The following is a 22129-nucleotide window of genomic DNA, read 5'->3' as shown; positions in this document are numbered from 1 at the left end:
TACAGTGAAAGCAAAATTCTCGGGAGCACCAAGCAGCTCAACTCCAACTTTGAATTATACATACAACCCATGCACCCCCAGCTACTGTAGGGCATTTCTTCTTCCATTTGAAACTCAATATTGTGGGACAAACCAGAGAAACAGAAAGTAGAGCTTTTATTGTTTGAAAAAATAGGAGAGAAAAATCCATCTCAGCAGAAAAGTTTTTAATTGAGGAGTTAGTATCTCCCAGCACAACACTGTCCATTATCAGGGAGTTTGAAAAATGAGTTGTTCGTTATCTCTGCACCATCTGGTCTTCCACAGCAGAAACGTGTGAGCTAATTACAGTTTTATTGAGTCTACTAACTAAATTAAACTTTGCTGAATTAAGTGGACAAAATGTCACGTATTCGTCCAAATTTCCGAAGAGCGGAGGACGTGTTGAGTTCCAAATTAAAATATGTATAATTTGGCTTAATGGATTTGTTTAATGGATTCAACTTTATATAATAGAAGTTTGGTTTACACATTTCCCAACATTATTAGGCATCACCGACTCATTTATCTTACATAGTATCAAAGCAGTGAAAATCAACAACATAACACTGCCTCAACAACCAGGGCTTGCAGCTGCTACATGATGATGAATGTACATGCTGGGAGATTGAAAGATGCTGACTGGATTAATGTCAACATGTCATGTAAATGAGACCGGGATGCATGAAGATAAATTGACACCCGAGAAACAGAGTGTGGATGGAAAGGAAAACAGGGATGGACAGTCCAATTGGAAAAAGTAAATTGAGACGTGGTGGGGGTGGTGGGTAGGATAGGGTGGGCATGCAGTCAGTGAATTGGAGAAGATCGAGTTTCTCAGCAGAACCAGCTTATCAGAGATGCTGTTTTATCCACAGTCAGACACACATCAGTGAACATGTGTTGATTTTGTCTAAATCCACAATGTGTGAACCAGACTAAAAGTCCTTAAATTAGTTTTCATACAGTAAGTATCCCAGCTCTACTTTCTCCTGTGCTACATTTATTTGTTCAAATCTCAGTGTTCAGTTTATCTCCAGCTGTACGCAGCCACTGAAAATATTCTGCTGAGATCATATTTTATTCAGTACTCTCAGAGATGGGAAAGCATTCCCCGGAGCAGCCCTGAATCCTAAAAACTAGTCAAGTTTATAAACTATTTTTAGTACCCATAATGTTCTAGTTTGTGTTCAGATGCAATTTGCTGCTCTGCTTCTTCTTACTTGTTGTGGTCATTAAATCATCAGCTGCAAGGGCCTTCAGAGGTGGATAAACGATGGGCACTTATAGGAAGGTATGTTTTAAGAGTAACTTATTCTCTTGTGGCTCACTAGAAAAATGAATTATGTACAAAAAAAAAAAAAAATCCAGAAAGAGCAGCATTACCATAAGCCGGGGGAGTACATTGAGTTCATTTTAACGACTGTAAGTACAGAACTTTAGGGTAGTTTATTCTATAAAAATGAACCTATTTTTTACTTTATCAAGTATATTTTTACATTAGTAGAAGTATAAAGGGAGAATGATCCCTGGTGAAGGGCATGGACCTCCACATTTGACTTAAGTACAGTACATGTACTTTGTTACTTTCCACCACTCATGTCTCCTGGACTTAATATGCGCTCAGTAATTGTGTAACAGAATATGATTTTTCCCCCTATAAATGACCTATTTTGAGGCAGCAATTTTAAACAATTGCACCCAGGGTCAAGTTGAATGAACATGTCTGGTGATATGATTACATCCAGAGAATGTTCCCACCCTATTATATACTGCATGATAATGAGCCGGCTGGTAAAGCCAGCTTTAATGAGAGTGTGGCTCATACTGCTAGTTCAAGCAGTCTACCTCATCTCCTTTATCCTTTAAGAATAAATCTAAGCCTGCAGAATCCAAGTGCAGCGAACTGCAGCACCATGCGATCACAACAAGCCTGTGGACTCAACACAAAAGACTACAAAGAAATCGCTCTTTCTGTAAATACTAAACATTTCTCACATTCATCACAGAATATATTTTTCATCGTTAATCATTTATGTGTTTGCATACTCTGTGTCCATGGCAACAGTCATGAGATATGAGAGGATGGTGAGCGGGGGAAACTGAGGACAGTCCCTTCAATGCTCTGGCGTGGGATCACAGCAGGCTGCTCTTCAGTTGAGCATTGAGCGCTTCTTATTGGTCACTTTGGCCTCAAGGCTTCCGGTCCCTATACACGAGGACGAAACGGGTTGTATCCGCATAGTTTCTCTTGTTTAGTCCTTTCGTTTACACGAGGCCGTAACAAAACGATAGCAACGGACCCCGCAAACGATAACGGGTCCCAAGGTGGATAGATTTGCAAACTAATCGCTCTGGCCGGTCAAACGGATCCGTCTGTACGCCTCTACGATCATTTTCTGATAACGATGAAATAGCCCCGCCTCCCTCTCCCCACGTCTCCTGCTCAGAGATCAGCTGCTAGGCTGTCAGAAGAGGGGGAGGAAAAGAGAGGCTCCGTTTACTATTCTTATATTATTATATAGAGTCGTTATCAATTTGTTTTAAAGCTCAATAAATAACAAAGAAGACCTCTGACCTCGGCACTTTTCTAATTTTGTCCGGAAGATTTAAACTATAACTGACATGTTGACCGGCGAACAAAAATGTTAACTGAAACTCTGCCGCACGGTTCCCTCGTCCCTTGGAAGAGGCGGAGAGGTGGGTGTTTTTCATCTGCTGGTGGACTACCGGAGAGATTTACACAGCAGGAGCACACGCCGTCCACCGCGGAGAATAAACAGAAGGGAAACCATGGCAACCATGCTCCGGGGTCTTCTTTAGCTGCTGCTTCGTTGGTGTATTTTGTGGCAGCAGCAGCGCCACTTACAGGCCTGGCATATGTACTACAGCGTTTCCAGCGTTTCCAGCGTTTCCAGCGGTCTCGTGTGAACAGACACGTTAAATGAATCGAATGCGTGTGAACGGAAGACTTTTTTGAAAACGCATACAGTGCGTAAACGCAAACGTTCCCGTGTAAATGGGGTCTAAGATCTTACCTGTCACTTTTAATGAGCCAATTAAGCTGTGTATCATACAGTACAGTACAAAGGGTTAGAGGGGGGAGCTGGAAATAGTAGTCTGTGTTCTTGAGACAGGCTCAATAAATAGAGAATGTAAAATAAGACCAGTAATGCAGCAGAGTTAGTTTTTTCAGTTCCCTTTTTCACATTTCTTTATCCACATAGTCAGCGATACATTTTTGATAAAGCGAGTCAGACAGAGTGTTAGAATAGACGCATTGCAGCAGATTTACGTCATTGTTTAAGGAAATGGCTATGACAGCTTCAAGTCTGATCTGTGCAGAGCTTCAATCTGTACAAACACAACACAGTGTAACTTCATATGCTTGTTATTTTTCAGCCCTGCACCCCCTCAATGGTGGGTCCGATTAAACCGCAGCTTGAATTGAGGTTTCGTGAAGCTTTTTGTTTCCATTTTGCCAGTGACAAAGCTTCAGTCAGAGTAACAACCACTCCGGTAAGGGTTGTAAATGTGAACTCTGGTAGCTTACATGAATAGCAGTTAAACAAAGCAAACACATTTAAACTTTCTTGCACTTTTTGCAGAAACACATAATCTTTCGTTCTCCACAGCTGTATTATTTTGCCATTCAGTTATGAAACAAGAATATGAACAATCAATATTTCGAGAATGTAAGGTCAATCCCACAACCTCTCAAACTGGCTGGACGCTGCAGCCTCGCATTTTCTTGTGTCAAAGCTCAATCCATTTGAAACCTCAAGCAGAGCAAAGGAGGCAGGTCAATTCATGACCAGAGGCAGATTTGTGCGGCCCTGCTTGACATTGAAATGAATGGGCAGCCAGTTTCTCTCTCACAGAGCCAGCAGAGGTAATAATCCGCTAACAGGAGAGTCAGAGGCATGTCCGTCAACCTCAGCTCGCTCACACCCACACAATCCTGAGAAGAGACTGCCGCAATACGTAATATACGCTTTGTGGGTGCTTTGGTGAGGCTTTATTTCATTGGACCTAATTGGATAATTAAAGGTCAAATTCTATTTGATAGCAATTAGAATCATTTAGTTGATTCCTGTGGTGGAGGTTTGTCAAGTTTGATTAAATAGCCTAAGTGACATCTTGGCTTGGGTTTGGAAACTACCAATTTAAACTATACAAGGATCCAAGGTTGTTGAAGTTCAGCCTGTACCAGGGACTAGTCAGAACATCTTGGCCTGTGCTGGATCAATTCCTGTATTTAAGTGCAACACATTGTTAAAATTACCCTTTAAATATTTTTTGATAAAGTATCACTGATTAAAGTATATCTTTATATAATTACCTTTGCTGTTGCAGGGGGTTTAAGAGAAAAGACTGTTTCCTTTTTGCTCCTTAAAAGTGTATTTTAGGACGTGCTGTACAATTGGGACAATTATGTTTGAGAAGAGAAGATGAATGATCTTGATGTGTTTTTTCTAGTCGGTTTAGACACATTTATTAGAATTTTCCCTTTCCCAATTTGTATCTTTAAAATACTTCATTTCTGTCATACCATCTCTGGGATCTGTATCGGTCGGCCTTATAGCCTATTTAGGAATGTATTTGTCATCCATAATTATCAGCTGACTGGCAATATTGCTATCCCATTAAAGTTTTATTGGTGTAACCATGGTGATGCTGAATCAAATGCAATGGCTGTCCATAAATGTCATCCCGTGTGGTTCATCAAGCAAGGCATCCATTCAGTGGTCTACTATAACAGTGCAATGTTAAAGATGAAGATCAAATAGATAGACATTTGACTAAATCTCTTTTTTTTTTTCATCGTTTTACCTCGTAAATTATTAAATGAACAGAGCTGAGTAAAGGACATGTGGGATGAGTGTGGGTTTTTATGTGGGAAGTAGGGATTCTGAAAAAAAATGTCTTTCTTCAGAATAACATGAGTTAAGCTTTTAGATACCTCTATTTTTAGAAAGTAAGAATAATTGGATAACTTCTAACTTGAAATGTTTTACTATGTTGCACCCTGATGTTGCATAGCATTATCTGAAATAGCTTTTTTGCCTTTATTACAACAGCTAAATATTGTAAAGGGAGAGAAAGAGGCAACAACATACACAAAGGCACGCAGGTGGAGATTGCTTTCTTCTGAGAAAAAATCGCACCTTTTTGAAAAAGCAGGAGTCAATATTGCAAGAGTATTGTGTTTTGAGTTGTAACGCTGTGGCCAAATACCATTTGATTGTTTAAAACTGTGGTACAGCTGAAGCACACTAAACCGTTCCTCCTTCTCACCTTAATGGATTCTTTGCAATCGCTGGGCACTTAAATCAATGTAAGCACTTTGTTCTGTCATGGTGCCTGTGGAAACATTCACAGCCTTCTCCTTCATGTTGTGCATTCCTGCATGTGTGCTACTCTGGAGATGAGGTTGACGTGTGTGTGTGTGTGTGTGTGTGTGTGTGTGTGTGTGTGTGTGTGTGTGTGTGTGTGTGTGTGTGTGTGTGTGTGTGTGTGTGTGTGTGTGTGTGTGTGTGTGTGTGTGTGTGTGTGTGTGTGTGTGTGTGTGTGTGTGTGTGTGTGTGTGTGTGTGTGTGTGGAAAAGGGGTAATGTGTACCTGCACCAACAACTCATACAATTATTTCTATTGTACGTGCAGTCAAAGATAAAACATGGTTTTGTCTCCGGGGAAGTGAATGTGGCTTCCCAGAGTCCCTGCTATGGGAAAGAGAAAACATAATCGCATTTGCAGTGCTGTGCTAGCTACAGTATGTTTTGCTTTGGTGTGGGCAGCCTGCATTAGGCGTCATTTCCTCCATTAGCAGTGTGTGCTGTCATCCGTGTTACATTAACACCATGCTGTTGCCTCTTCCTCTTTCCTCTCTCTCAGCTTTCCAAACACACTAGAGGAGATATAGTCATAAATGAGATGTGTGGCACGAGCTTGTTAGCCATAACCTTAGCCAACGACCATCCTTCTGGGGCTGAAAGATGCCGGAGAACGGCCGTTAAAAAGGAGGCAGCAGTTTTGGTTATGCTTGACTGAAGCCTGGGAGGGAAGGCTACAGACTGCAGGGCCTCAGTGCAGAGGGTTCAGAGTGATGCTTTAATGTGGTACACACTCACAAGCTCACACCTCCACAGATCCTTGAAAGCAGGTCTATAGTACCAGGTGGAAACCCCAGGATTCAGTAATGGGACATCCCTGATGAATCGCTTGTCTCACAGCCCGCAGTGTTATCCTGAATGAGACCCCAACACCAGCTGGGGGTGAATGGGTTTTAAATCACCTGTCCAGCCCACCTGCACTCATATAGCCTCTTTCCCAACATAATAAAGTGCAGAATAAGAGGCTCCAAGGTGATTTACTGAATGTTAAGCTTTAAGTCAACCTCCTTTTTAACTTCCTTATTAATTGTTTTGGTCTTTGTTTATTTTTTGCCATTTATTTGCTCCACCCAGGAGAACTTTTATAGTTATATTTTCTATAACGGTTTTGCTATTCATTGTTATTCAAATGTTAATACTAATATGAAAAACCTGTGACATCTGAAGTTTGTGTGTGTTTCACCCTTTTATAAAGTACATTTTTACAAGACCATAATCCGTTTTTCACTGTCCTGCTGACAAGATAACTCTGAGATAAACGGACTCTGGGTTCATCCAATTTATGTGACAGGACCCTCGAAGGGAGATGCACTGTGTGCTCACTGGTGTGAAAAAACAATGAATGTACCATCGTGAGTGACTGATAAGCCTGACAAAACCAATTAGTGAAGACCTCACTGATGTGTTGGAAAGGATTTAAAACTAAGATGTGGTTGCTTTCTCTTTTCCCCTCTTAGATACTTGGATACTGCAATGGGAAATCTCCTAAAACTGTAATTTCAGAGCTAATTAAAGCAAACTTGCCAAAGGAAGGTTATCCTTCAAAGCTGATCTTGCACCTCTTACAAAGTGGGATTTTCCTCAAGGATATCAAAGACATTAATTATCATACATTTTTGCTTGGCTGCTATTTTTCATGTTTTACCTTATAGCGAAAAAAAGGTAATCAGTATTCTTGGTTGGTGCTGTAGAACCTGGGGATGTATATTGTGATAAATAAAACATTTTTATGTACTTTTACACCCAGAACAAACATCTACATCTAGCTGCTAGGGATGATTTTCAACTCAAGGGATCCTCAGCTGTGTATCCAAACTACTCCCTTGTTCACTTACTCACTTCTCCCTATAACAAGACACTTGAGCAGATAATTAATGAGCAGTAAAACAACATTATAGGCCACTACTAATCATTAAAATGTCGTGTCATCATTGTAAATTAGTACTATACAGTAACTGTCATCTGTAAAACATGGAGCATGCACTCTAGGCTTGTTAACAGGAAGTAGTGCTGACATTTTCACATTGGGATAAAATGGTAGACTAAAAGTGAAATATAGTGATAGTGAATAGGGATTGATTTTGGACATATTCTGACACTGTTGCCCCCTCGGACAGAATTAAGGGTTGATGTTGTGCCTTTTTCAGTTTGACGTCACATTGGAAATACGCATTATTACATTACATTACATTTAGCTGACGCTTTTATCCAAAGCGACTTACAGTAAGTACATTCGACCAGGAAGATACAACCTTGAGAAAAGTACAGTACATCAGGTTTCATAGAGCCAAACATTTCAAGTGCTACTCAACTGGCTTTAGATAAGCCAGTCCTTTATTAGTATATAAGTGCACTGTTAGCAGTTCTTTGTTAGTAATTCTATCTCTCGAAGTGGAGTCGAAAGAGATGCGTTTTCAGTCTGCGCCGTAAGATGTGCAAGCTATCTGCTGTCCTGATGTCAATGGGGAGCTCATTCCACCATTTTGGAGCCAGGATAGCAAACCGACGTGTTTTTGCTGATGGGAACTTGGGTCCCCCTCGTTTGGCTGATGCAGAGCGAAGTGCACGCGCTGGGGTGTACAGTTTAACCATGTCCTGGATGTAGGAAGGGCCATATCCATTCGCAGCATGTTATGCAAGTACCATTGTTTTGAAGTAGATTCTAGCAGTTACTGGAAGCCAGTGAAGGGAGCGGCATGGTGTGGGAACATTTTGGAAGGTTGAAGACCAGACGAGCCGCTGCATTCTGAATGAGCTGCAGAGGTCGGATGGCACATGCAGGTAGACCAGCCAGGAGGGAGTTGCAGTAGTCTAGGCGTGAGATGACGAGAGCCTGGACCAGAACCTGCGTTGTTTTCTGGGTCAGCTGGGGACGTATCCTCCTGATGTTGTAAAGAGTGTATCTGCAGCAGCGGGTTGTAGCAGCGATGTTTGCAGTGAAGGACACGTTGTTATCTAGGGTCACACCCAGATTCCTTGCAGTCTGAGTCGGGGAAACAACAGAGGTGCCGATGTTGATTGTTAGGTCAAGAGTGGGACAATCTTTTCCCGGAAGCAAAATCAGTTCAGTCTTGTCAAGGTTCGAGCTTGAGGTGATGAGCACACATCCACTGAGAGATGTCAGCTAGAAAAGCACAGATGTGTGCGACGACCTGGGTCTCTGAGCGGGGAAAGGACAGAATTAGTTGGGTGTCATCAGCGTAGCAGTGTTATGAAAAACCATGCGGGCTAATGACTGATCCGAGCGAGTTTGTGTACAAGGAGAAGAGGAGGGGACCAAGAACAGAGCCCTGAGGGACCCCTGTAGTTAATTGACAAGGGTCGGACTCGGACCCTCTCCAAGTTACCCTGTAGGTACGGTCTTTGAGGTATGAGGTGAGGAGGGAAAGTGCAGTGCTTGAAACTCCCAAGTTTTTGGAGAGATGGTTCACTGTGTTGAATGCAGCAGACAGGTCCAGAAGGATGATGACAGAGGAGAGGGATGCTGCTTTGTGCTGCTTTATCACAAAGCAGCATGCTGGTCATTTTATATACTAAACACTGTTTTAATAACACAATAATCAATAGAACAATCGATAACAAACAATATATTTAGCTGCAGTTCTACTATCTTCTAAACCATGATATTCTGTATTTTCCCCCAGATATTTCGATGGCCCATTGCCAGCAGGCTGGATGGAAACGAGATGCTGGAAATCCAAGTGTACAACTACAGCAAAGTCTTCTCCAACAGGTAAGCTCATTCTGCTCCCAGCTTGTTCCTAAACCACATTTACCTCACCTAACAGCATTTCAGTTTGTGACTTCAGGCCCCTTCCTGCCTTCCCTTCACCGCCTGTGACCAATTGAAACCGACACACGGTGCATGTTTCTCAAATGATAAAGAGAGTGAACTTGTATTCCCTGAGAGCTTGTTCTAAATTGACTCAATTGTGTGTGTAACGAGTGCAAAACCAAGGAGAGGGCCATGAGTGAGTGTCCTTTTTCAATTCTCCTAACAATGGAGTAAGGAGCTGGGATGGGATCACATCTTGAATGCATCATATGCTTTCACTAATTGCCGTGTGTTCGGTTTATTACTGGTTTGTTCAGACAAATGTACTGTAATTGTTTTTATATTTATATCTAAAGCGGAACCATTTACAAGTCTTACATTAAAGACCAAAATGCTTTTGAGCACTGTAATAACACTTTAACCTGCTTCAAACAATCTGCAAAGCACTCTAATTAAATAATTTGTTTTGAGGCAATAGCGGAAAGTGTCTACTGAAGTAATTTCACTTCATTCCTTCTTCTCATCATGTTGCTTTTTCCTTTTTTTTATTAATCTTAGTTTGCCTTGCAGTGTTTTTGCTCTGGTGTGTACTGGTCTGATGAAGATAGTCTGGAAGCCTGTCCGTAAAAAATCCAATCAGATGAATTCACCTGCTGACTTTAACTTGATGTCCAGACTGAGGACACATATGTCGCCCACACACTCATTAGTAGTGATGTATGTGTTAGTGGGTAGTGATGTATGTGTTTGTATCAATGTCTTTGTGTTTTTTTTTCTGTGTGACCTTATCTTATCTGCTTAGTGTGAAAGCATGTGTTGTAGGTGGTGACACATTTCTCATCCCGTCACAAATTAGACACGGAGCTAAAAGCTGCTGACAGGTGTGCAGACCAGGTTGTATCAGTTCTGTGTCAAGGCAGCTCTAAATTGCCATCGCGATTTTTCTGGTGCCATTGTGATGGAGAGGGAACAGAAACAGGACAGCTAAACATGACAATTCAAAGAGTGCACAGAAGATGCATCTGATGACTCTGTCAATCTCCCCTTACTTTTGATCCAGCCCTACCAGCAGGTCCTTTTTCAATTATCCTGTTGAATATCTCAACATCTAATTGATTGATGTCCACAACATTGTTTTTAGACATCCCAGTGGACGAATCCTGTTGAATATGGTGAACCTCTGTCTTTTACTCTAGCGCCACCATGAGGTTGAAGGGTCTGAAAGCTGGCCATAAATTGGCCACAGACATTCATGTCCTCCTCAGGTTTACAACTTAGTTGACTTCTATTTGGTCAAAATGTGTCATATACCTTGGTTTATGACCCAATATCTGCAAAACAAATGACCTATATATCAGCCTCAGCCTTACTGCTGTGTAATGCCAATTAGCAAATGTTAGCATGTTAAGATGCTGAAATTTTATTTAGGACATTTCTATATTACATTACATTACATGTTACTTGTTAGACGCTTTTATCCAAAGCGACTTATATACTCAATACTGTGGGCAATTCCCACAGGAGCAATTTGGGGTGAAGTGTCTTGCCCAGGGACACAACGACATGCTGACTGCAGAGGGGTTTGAACCTGTGCCCCCTCTGATCCTAACACCAACGCACTAGTCCACTGTGCCATACGCCTCCCTATATCTATCTAATTGGCCTGGTCTACTTTTTTCAGCACAAAAATGGTGGATTCCAGTTTTTCATCAGAGAGATAATAAGCAAGAAAAACAAGGGGGTTAATGGTATCTCTATTTATACCAGATGCAATTGTTTCATCCGCTCAATGCGGCACTCATTTACAGTAAGTGGCTAAATAATTCAAGATGAGTCATAGCTTATGTTGTTCTCACACCTGCTCCATATGTCCACATGCAGCATCATTACTAGGGTAACTGATCTGCTTCATCACTGTCTGCACCAACACACTCTAGGGGCCAGTGTATCACACCGTGCGACCACAAGTGCGATCACATTACTACGACACAAAGGAAGTCCGATGATGGGGGGGTGCTCGCTCGCTGTGCTGCTGTGGCATATTGACCGTGTTTATGAACTGTTGTCCGCGGAGGTTGAGAGACATGCTTTTGTATTCTGCACGCTGCGGAGTACAGCACGGTGTGTCAGTTACTGGCCACTGGAGCAAAGAGGAGGATATATCATTGTATATTCAAGGTCTTCAACCTGATGTCTGTGGCTCCCAGAGGGTCCAAAGAAGAATATCTGGAGTCCTTTGAATAAGAATTGGATATTTTGTTATCAATGTTTTGCAGTAGTGGCCTGCATGATACCTTTCCAGAGTGATCACAACATGTCTCCCATTGCTCAGCCAGGTTACAGAGTCTGATAAGCCTTAAACCTGGGATGCATAGTAGAGTATATTATTAATTTCAAATTAGGATGCTAAACATAATTTAACACATGCATTATAACAGGAATGTGGTTCTTCTTTCCCACTGCGCTTTCAAATTCACACTCCCAAACTTATCAAAACTACACAAAAAATCCATCCATTACAGATCCAAATAAATATTTGTTCTCCAACACCTACTGCTGTACTTCCATAACACAAGTAAGGGAGCCATCACTAGATCAATTTGACATTTTTCCAGTACCGCCTAACAAAATAATTATAGTCAGATATCCTTCTTGTACACAAGATGCCATATCACGTTTCAAGCAGGCTAGCATCAGCATGTGACGGAGGGATATACCTGGAACTGATTAAAATATCATACACCATCTTGCTCTCTCCACCCAAGTCCTCACAACTGTAAAGTTTGTGTAGCTGTTTTTGTTTTGTTGTTGTTTTTATTTAATATTTCATTTTGATTCAGTCTTTTATGAGCTGCACGGCAGGAACCTGCAGTAAGCCACTTCAAACTGAGACAGATTTAATTCAGCTTTTAATCTTCCTGTATTCTACACTATTGGTAACGCAGCTCACTGATTGTTTGTGAAACTCTTGCACACCCCCCAGCATTATTATCCAACCAGGCTTGAATATTTAAAACTGAATTTGTTCTCTCCCTGCTGAGCGGACACAATACCTGACAAAAAACATATTGATTCAAAACAAGTTTTAAAAAATTCTATTGTTATAAAATGTGCCTTCTTCTGTGAAAGACACGTGCAATTGTGGAACTCTTTCACTATTTTCCTTGTGATTCTGTTGTTAAAGACAGTTTTTATCTTTATAAATGCCTTTGAGTTTTACTACTTTCCTCTCAGGTAAGATAAAACGATTATGGAAGCTTAAGTGAATCTCCCCTCTTTCCTTTTCTGCTTTTGATCTCAGCAAAATTACAATCGTGCAATTTCTTTTATCGCCTCTCCGAGTTTCTGATTATCTTTATGGTTTTCATTCAGAGGAAATAAAATTTTATCTGACTTTACTGTTCGTGTACAGAGACTCTGCAATCAAAAACATAAACCTGCTCTTCTGTTAGATGTATCTATTCTAGACTCTCTCATGCCTGACGCTTTGGAATGAGCACTGTGGGTTTGTACATCCACAAACACATTCTAATGTTTATTTGGATTCTGTATTTCAGTGACATATGGTTGAGTTAGTCGTTTCTCAATAAGCAGTGCTGCTTATGACAATATTGGATTCCTATGTTATTATTATATATTTATTTTTGCATAAATGTGACAAACAACTCAATCTAATTAGCTTCATTTGGCAAAAACAGTCATTCCTTTCAGTTATTTTTTTTACACGCAATTTCTCAATAATTGTTTTCATTAACACTGACTATATCAACAAAAACAAATTGACTTCCTAAAACAAATCACCGGAATATCACGACATGCTGAAGCTGGCATGGAAAACAAGTCTTAACACCTTTTAATATTGTTTGTGGTTACCAGTTTCCATTATGATTGTCTTTGTCCAGTGTGTGTTTTTGTGAAAGACCAGACCATTGATAGCGTTGTATGTGACTCAATAGATATTCATGCTTGAACACAAATGAAAGACATGTTGGCTGAATGTTATTCAGCTCATATCAGTGCGAGTACACCGGTGGAGGGCAGTGCTTTGCTGAAGCTTCCCCTCCGACAAATCACACACACCTGGCAGCTTTAACATTTCATTTTTCCTCCAGCTGAGTCCCTGGCACCTGGGATGGATTAGAGCAACCTTGAGAACAATTCTATTTGACTTGGAAAAATATTGTACATTTCAAAGCTGTGACCCTTCTCTCCAAGTTCTCCTGAGCCAGAGAATCAGTCATAGTCACGCCTGGTTTGCAAAAGCAACTTGAGGCATACAAAAAATGAATATGAATTGAAAAGGAAGGGAGTTGTGAATTATGAAGCAGATGAAAGCAAATTGTTTTAACTAGAATCAATAATGAATGCCACCTTTTGAAGTGCTCAAAGGTGAGCCAGAACATGATAGCCCCTGCTCAGTTCAATTATTCAGCACTTGGACACATATTACAATGGCTGAAAGGAAATGACCGGCCAATTTGACAGACATATTGATCTCCATGGTCCAGGGAAGGGAAGAGAGGATTATAGTGTGGCAGGTTGGTAATTCCAGAGATATTGCTCAGAGGTGCTGAAGCTCCTACTCCTCTTCAAAGAAAAAGTTGACTGTAAAAGAACATTAATATCCTTACACACACTCTTTTTTAGTCACATCATGCCTTTTACGTTGAGCAGAGAGAGATTCAGTGTGGGAGCCTGGCAGAAATACACCTCCACAGAGAAAGCGCCTGAGGGGAAACCCATACTTTTTTTCTTTCAAAACCAGGACTCAGAGTTAAGTCAAGTTCTAGGTTTCTAAATGTACCTTATTATAAAGTTTTGAAGCTCTGCTGACAAATGTAGCCTCACTTTCAACTGTAAGTTGGATTTATCCCCACCAATTCCAGAGGTGAGAAGACCTATAGGTGAGATGGAGATAGTTGCTGGAGATAGTTGCTCACATTTTTAGGAATATCACGAACACAAGAGACTATCTAAAAATGTGGCACTGCAGGGACCCTATGCTTAGTCAGATAGGTGCAAGCTATCGTGAGCTAACGCTGAGACAGAAATTAAAACTCTGTCTGAACCATTTGAAGAAGCTTCTGATTTGGTGAACAGGTATCCCAAACAGCGCATATTCAAATTGTCTTCAGTAGAAATCAATTTGAGTTGCGGTAAGTGTAGATAAGTATGATTTGCTTTTCCATTAAGTGAATCTAGTGAGAGTGAAAGGATACTAGCATGTGATAAAAAGCACATTTTTTATTGGGCTATGTGTTTAATAAGATAGTATTTGTTGGTTTAATGTGCTCCGGAGCAGGAATACTTGTGTACTGCACTCATTCACTCCCGTCTCACTGACATGTCTATAGTGCAGTCGGGAAGCTCACATCGTTAGCTGCCATCCCTGCGGTCCTCTTCTGTGTGTGTGTGTGTGTGTGTGTGTGTGTGTGTGTGTGTGTGTGTGTGTGTGTGTGTGTGTGTGTGTGTGTGTGTGTGTGTGTGTGTGTGTGTGTGTGTGTGTGTGTGTGTGTGTGTGTGTGTGTGTGTGTGTGTGTGTGTGTGTGTGTGTGTGTGTGTGAGCTAGTGGCTATTAGAGCACACATTACTTACTCTATGTGTGTGGTTCAGAGTGGGCTGAGCTGCATGTGGCTGATAGCTCAGCTGTTTTGGGGGAAACTTTTTAAATTATTCACCAGCTCTAATTGGCTGGCTGAATAGGGGCTCTACTGAGTTTTTTTCCACTGTCATGTTCTATGAAGTTCCTTAGGTGGCATCGAAATGAACCTTTCGACTAATGATCCTAAATACTGCAGTCAAAGAATAATTTCCAACAATGAAACAAAAGTCTCCTTATTCTCAACTAAGTAATTGTTTTATTCCAAATTATAATGTTTCGCTAATTGGTTATATATCCAATACATTTAAGTACTTTGTTATCATAATAAAGACTTGGACAGTGATACAAACCACATTTACATATCACAAACTGGTTATAATAAATAATATATCACAATAACTTGTGATTTGTGACCATAATTGTCGATCGTTATTTTTATGTGTATGTATCTTAAAAGGCCAATTGAAAGAAAAACTGTGAAATTCAAAATGCATTATTTTAGAAGTTTTAGATAATGTCTCTGCTGGCTTCAGCTAACTTTGAGATAAAAGGTGAAAACCTATTTTTCTTGCAATGGAATGTCAACTTTAGAAAGTACAATTTCATTCAGTGTGCTAGATGAATGAACTGTGAGGCTTTATCCATTTATATATGTGTCCTTGGTGGCATTGATTAGTGCTTAAGAGAGTTGGCTGAGAATGTCTGCCTCTTGCTGAAATGTGTTGAAAGCTTTAGAGAATTCGCTTTCTGAAAGATTTGTAGAACAAAGAAGTGGAACAATGTGCGGCCAAATGGATAAACAAACCAAACCAGTAAGTGAGATTCTCAGTAGGAAACCTAGGAAATGTCTCGTTACAGGGAAAAAGAGTAAATGTCTTTTAAGGTTAAAAGTACCTTGTGAAGTTACTTTCAAACAAATGCTTACCTTCAGCGTTTCTCAGACTTTTAACATAATGTACAACATAAGGACATAAAAGGAAGATGTTAGGGGAAAGAGATTTTTTTGTCTACCTTTAAACTGCTTTGATGAGTGACATACTATATTTGGCTGCTGACACAGGCAGAGTAGCACTGTCTCAATGTCTGTCACAACAACACATATCCATCACCACCACCACAGTCTGTTCATGACTCTATCACTTACACTCTGTGAGAAGGAGTTGTTTGGACCTACGTACAAAAAGAACTATATGGCAGTAATAATAAATGGGACTGATAATGACAAAAAAGAGACTAAAATAGACTATAGATTAAACAGGTAAACAGATGGGAGGAACAAAAGACACATTGTGTTGATGTAATGCTTTGATTGATCTCACTGTTGGTGTTTCCCTGCAGGCTGGTGGGGACCTTCTGTATGGTTCTTCAGAAGGTGGCAGAGGAGGGACACCTAGAGCTGACCGACACGCTCATCGACGATAACAACACGTCAATAAAGGTACAACTAACTAACCTACATTGAAGTATCAGCCCATCTATGAGCTTTTTTTTAAAGATCTGGTCGATATCTCTGGAACTTTTTTAATGTGTCAATCTGAGTGATTTTGTGACTTTGATTGGTATGATGGAAGCTTAAGTTTTTGAGTGGATGCTTCACATAAAAAAAATAGCGCCACGTTTATACTTCTCGCTCCTGGGAATTGGTTAGATTGAGCAAACTCACCTGCAGGCATTTTTGCACCAAAACTCTGGTATACTGCAAAATACTGAGAGTTTTCCTTGGTAATAAAAGGCTTACTCAGCATAGTGTGAAGTCCTATAGCAAGGCCTTGAATGTAATGGGCTGCACTCCAGCTTTAATGCAGATGTGCCCGCTGGCATGGGTATGTTAACTGGTGATCTAAAATGTGGAGTCAGCACAATTTACACGAAGCCTCTTCAACCCCACTCAACCCATTAACAAACTAATGCTAAACAGACAAGAAATAGATACATAATTAAAGTGAGGATTACCAAACATGTCAGGATGACATTTTGAGAAATGTGTATAAAAAGAAGCGCAAAACATCTGGAATATTTAATATGGTGAGTTTGGGGTTTACATATTTATTTGCATAGCTAGGAAGAGCTAACACAGGGTTTATTTACTCATATTAAAGGGGATAACTAGAGTCCAAAAACAGATAACCAAAGCTAAAATCAAGTTGATTATATAGATCAAATGATATGGCTTTCTGTTCCTTGCAGCAGTAAGTTGAAATGAAAGCTTATCAGTCAGCAAAATGCAATCACAATTTAATGGAGAAATCAATCTTCCAATACACCTGCAGTGGTCTGCAATAGGAGAACTAACAGCCGTCATTTGGCCTATAAAAACACCAGCGTTTAAGACCTGCACATCGAGAAGGAACTTCATGAAATACAACAGTCTCTTAGCAATATCAGCACATGAGAACATTTACCATTAACATTAATTCCTATATTCCCTATTGATTGAAAATAGACTTTAGAACAGCTTAACTGGGAGCTTATTAAAGGCTCCCCATTAGCTGTGCCCTAAAGCACGTCTTCCTGGGGTCCAGCTCGGTGGTAAGGAGGAGGGCTAGGAACATTTTGCTGGTGAATACAGTGTGTGTGTGTGTGTGTGTGTGTGTGTGTGTGTGTGTGTGTGTGTGTGTGTGTGTGTGTGTGTGTGTGTGTGTGTGTGTGTGTGTGTGTGTGTGTGTGTGTGTGTGTGTGTGTGTGTGTGTGTGTGTGTGTGGGTGGTGGGTGGGTGTGGGCGGGCGTGCGTGTGTGTGTGTGTGGGTGGGCGGGTGGCTGTGTGTAAATGTGAGCAGCATAATAGCTTGTGTGAGAGGGAACATGACTGTATGTGGTTTTAAAGCTCCGCATGTGCAGGATTGTGTAAGTGGCGACATGATGATACACGGCATGGGAGAGCTTCAGGGCGCTCACACACACACACACACACACACACACACACACACACACACACACACACACACACACACACACACACACACACACACACACACACACACACACACACACACACACACACACACACACACACACACACACACACACACACACACACACACACACACACACACACACACACACAAACAGACATATGTGCGAGTAGCCTCTCGTGAAATCACACACCGAAGCAGAAACACACTATTAGAGACTATCAGTACTGTACATCCCTGGAGGAGAAAACTACACAACCGACACACCCTGAGAGATAACTCCTTGTACCTACAACTGCACTGGTGCGGTTGCCATAGTGACAACTCCCAACTCCTCGTGGACCATAGTGATTGCTTTGCAAAGGATGTTGGGAATCGAGAGCGACATGGAGGAAGAAAGGGGGAACGAGAGCCCCGAGAATGTTCTCTTCTCATCCGTCTTTGTTAGTAGAATAAATTGTCCGCTTCTTATTAAAGATGAGGTCATCGTCAGGAGGATTATATTCTCCAAACACGAGTCACCGGGAGACAGAGAAGACAAACTACGATGTCACAAATGTTTCTGGCAGGGATTAAATTAACACTCACTTTCAGTCCGAATCCCCCCCCCAGTAAAACAGATGATTAATAGTCCTGGTTTGTTGTCTTGAATGAGAACTTTTCTAAACATAATTAAATTGCTATTGTTTATTTGAGGCTAAGCTTGGAGGTGTTGAGTCTCTCACTAAAGGTTTACATTGATTTATAAATATTCGGTCACAGTACCACAGATGGTGAGGTGTTATATTTGTGTATAACTGCATTGTACAGGGTTCAATACAATTTCCGCACTCTACTTTCTCAAACAAAGTTGAACATTTTTTATATTTGTATAGGATTTCGCAAGCTTCTGGTTCACAGGGCTTATTTAAGTAATTTGAAATTATCTTGACAGCTGAAGGAGTATAATTTCTAGCAGCAATGACAGCGCTGACAAATGATATTAGTGTCCGGGACATCAATTGTTCTTTCAATTTTGCAGTTGTAGTTTCTTGTTAGGACATGTCATAAAAACCTGGGGTGTATTTTGGAGCAGAGATAACAGGCACACTGGATGTAGCTGAATGGAGAAATAATGAGATCTGCTCAAGAGTTTGATTTGAATAAAGTGGCAAATTTTATAGATATAAAAATAGTTTTGATGCTTCATGATCAAATAATCTTTCCTATAAATGCTTAAAATTAAAATCTGCACTCTGACCTGTATGGAAATAAAAGCTTATTAGCTATCTGCTAATAACGTTGGCTGACTTTCATCTGCTTTCATGCTGTTTTCAGACCAGCGTTACCATAGAGATCAAATACCAGTCGATGGATGGCGCTGTGGGAGTGTGGAGCGATGGGGAGTTCCTGGATGTTCCTGACGACCGTGATGGGATGTTCGCCTTTGAAACTGAGAGCTTGCTGTCAAGTCAAAGCCACAGGTCTGGGACGCCTCCTGGTCGAACCTTACAGGGGTCCATACCAACCTTCAGGAAGTGAGTCACACTCACTCACACACACACACACACACACACACACACACACACACACACACACACACACACACACACACACACACACACACACACACACACACACACACACACACACACACACACACACACACACCCTTTCTCAAATATTACTTGACTGCCTTACTGTGATTCAGGCTTTGAGATGCTGTTTTATTGGCCTCTGAATAGGGATTCGATGACTCCCCTCACCAGCAAACAAGATGTGTTGTTTTAATGATGTACTTCAGTTTAGGAGAATATTAACAGTAAAAGTCCTACTGCGGCACACATTCACACATGTGATAAGATTGACAGATTGCCCACTGATGATAATGCTTTATGCTGTCCAGATGTTGTAAAATCTGTCCCTGTTGTGCAGCCTGAAGGGTCCTGTGCTTAATTACAATGGGGAGAAACATCAACAAAAATATTCACCAGACACTGTTGACCAAAAACCATCCAGCAGATTTTGAGATTCAGATTGACAGAGTATTCTGTAAACCTGCTAGTATTAGATATAAATGTGCCTGTAGTCAATGTTCGTGCAAAGTTTGAATTAAACACGCAGGAAAGGAAACTTTCAAATGATGACGTCTTAAATTAAGAGGGATAAAATGAAGAATGAAGGTAGCATTTGATCTAAGAAGTGTCTTATCAATTGTTTTAAGTGTCACTTCTCTTAATGAACTGATATGGTTGTTCAATTTGGCACATTAGAGGTTTTCAAATTAAAGGGAAACTTCACAAATGGTAAAAACGGTGAAGTTTCAGTATGCAATGGTAAACGGACTGCATTTGTATAGCAAGTTTATATAGCACTTTTCTAGTTTTTACGACCGCTCGTAGCGCTTTACATATACAAGTCAGCATTCAACTATTCTTACAGAAGCAGAGCAATTTGAGTTTAAGTATCTTGCCCAAGGATACATCAATCTGTTTGACTGCAGGGACTGCGATCAACTCCTACCTTTGTGATTGTTAGATTACAAAAAGGTGTATAAAGTGTTTTTTTGGCTCTAAAGGACGCTGCGTGAAGTCTGATCCTTTGCTTTAAGTGAGTTGAGAGACTTGAGTCAGCTGTTCAGTTGGGGCTGAAAACTGCAAGTTTGAAAATGAAAATGTATCTTTTCTTCTAGCACAACGCATCCACTTAACTGAAGGGTCAGTGGTTGAGTTGCATTGTGGGTAATGTGGGTGGCAGGTTTTATAAAAGAGAACTGTACACTGTTTGTCCGACAGTGCTTTAGGCAACATATGTCCCTGCTGGTTGAGTACTCTTCTAAGTGTACAGAAATGGTATGTTATAATAAACATTGTAGGAATGAAAGGAGTTTTTTTTACCACCATCACTTAAGGGGTTAAAAACCATTATTGGATTCTGTTGGCCCTGGGTGGATGCAAAATGTATCATGTACAACTATGCAAACTTTCAAATTGCAGAAAGAAAAAAACATAGTAGCTGAAGTTGCATGGTTTGTTTAAGCATTTTATAACATTGCATTTTCAGTTAGTTATACTAGTCAAGTAATCGAAGCCTGTACAAGGCTTGGTGAAAAACTGTAAGACCCCCAGCCCCACAGCACTGCAGTATGACTAAGTCTCCCTCTGCGTTTGCTTGTCGTGTTTTTGCTGAATATATGTGCAATTATCTGTGGGTGGTATTGATTTCCGGTGAGACTATCTGCACTGCCAGACCCCTAAATCCATCATTATACAGTAAAGTCGAATCGGCCTGTGAAGAATTCTGTATGTGCGAGGCTGAATGCTGGCGGGCGCATGTTTTTAGTTTTTGTTTGTTGACATTGAACGGCGAAGTTGCACTGTCTTACAGCATAGAATCAAAAAACTGTTCATGTTCTGCCGATGTGAGACTCGAAGCAGCGTGAAGAAAATAAGAACATTTGAATAATCTTAACTTTTAGAGCATCCCACGGGTATTACACAACATACCCAGTGCTTAGTTTCTGTATCAAAAAGTACTGCTGTGGAGAAATACTGTAAAAGAGTTCAATGGAAGTGGGATGAAAGCAATCACCAAGCTCATGAGGTTTCACATCAACTTTCATCACATTTCCTTATCGTTCTGTAGGTGAAGCAGCTCTTTGTCCTTGCTGCTTGACAAGGGCACTTGTTATCTAGTTGCTCCACAGAGCTGTCAGTCAGACTTGGCAAGGGCTGCTCCAGGGCATTTGAGAGTTGTTGAGAAATTGCCAACTAACTCCCAGCAATCCCAACAAATCCACCTCTCATGTACCTCACACCGGTGTTGGCCGGACTGATGGGCCTGTGGAACGGTTTTAATAGCCTTGTCACTTCTCATCCGAATCCCATTATAGCCTGATTCACCAGCTGCTCAGTGGATTTCTGCTTTAGAGGTTTTCAGAATTAAAAGTTGTTATGATGTTTCATTGTGTCCTGAGTTCTGACAGAGTCACTGCAGCCAGTAAACGTTTCTTATTCTGGAAATACGGTGTTAATGTGCAGGAGATGATTACCGGGGATGACTCTGTTGTTCTTCTGGCATGTGAAATAGGAGGAGGGGGAGTAATACATAGAATGTCATTTTTCATTTCATTTAATCGAGGGACAATGCACATTGATGAACATTTTTAAATGTAAATATGCCGGATTTGAGCTTTTAGCTAATTGCCATCCATAGTCCCTCACATCCAACATTTTAGAACATGACATTTATAAACATAGCAAAAATAAATACATGATATGCAGGAAGAGCATGAGCAGCATATACAAGCATTTACCACGTGGCAGCTACGACATATAAAGTGCAAGAGGAGATACCCCTGTATTAAAGTGCATTTAGCGGTGATTACACGTCTGTTTGTTTCTCAACCATTCTTTAAGTTGACCTTTAAAACTGTTCAAAGTGGGACAATC

The 22129-nt window shown here is 40.7% G+C and overlaps 1 protein-coding gene across 7 annotated transcripts in view; it reads left to right on the top strand.

The window, feature by feature from the left end:
• The window catches only part of otofa (otoferlin a), a 73618-nt gene that overhangs the window by 14722 nt on the left and 36767 nt on the right, over positions 1-22129 (top strand). For all 7 annotated transcript variants that reach the window (XM_034076030.1, XM_034076032.1, XM_034076031.1 and 4 more), the window contains exons 3-5: positions 9055-9143; positions 16126-16225; positions 19017-19216. In XM_034076030.1, the coding sequence (XP_033931921.1) occupies positions 9055-9143; positions 16126-16225; positions 19017-19216 (389 nt within the window). The remainder of the gene's footprint in view (positions 1-9054; positions 9144-16125; positions 16226-19016; positions 19217-22129) is intronic.

The sequence above is a fragment of the Pseudochaenichthys georgianus genome, chromosome 24 (assembly GCF_902827115.2).
Source record: "Pseudochaenichthys georgianus chromosome 24, fPseGeo1.2, whole genome shotgun sequence".
NCBI classification, from domain to species: Eukaryota; Metazoa; Chordata; class Actinopteri; order Perciformes; family Channichthyidae; genus Pseudochaenichthys; species Pseudochaenichthys georgianus.
This window is presented reverse-complemented; position numbering and strand designations above follow the sequence as displayed.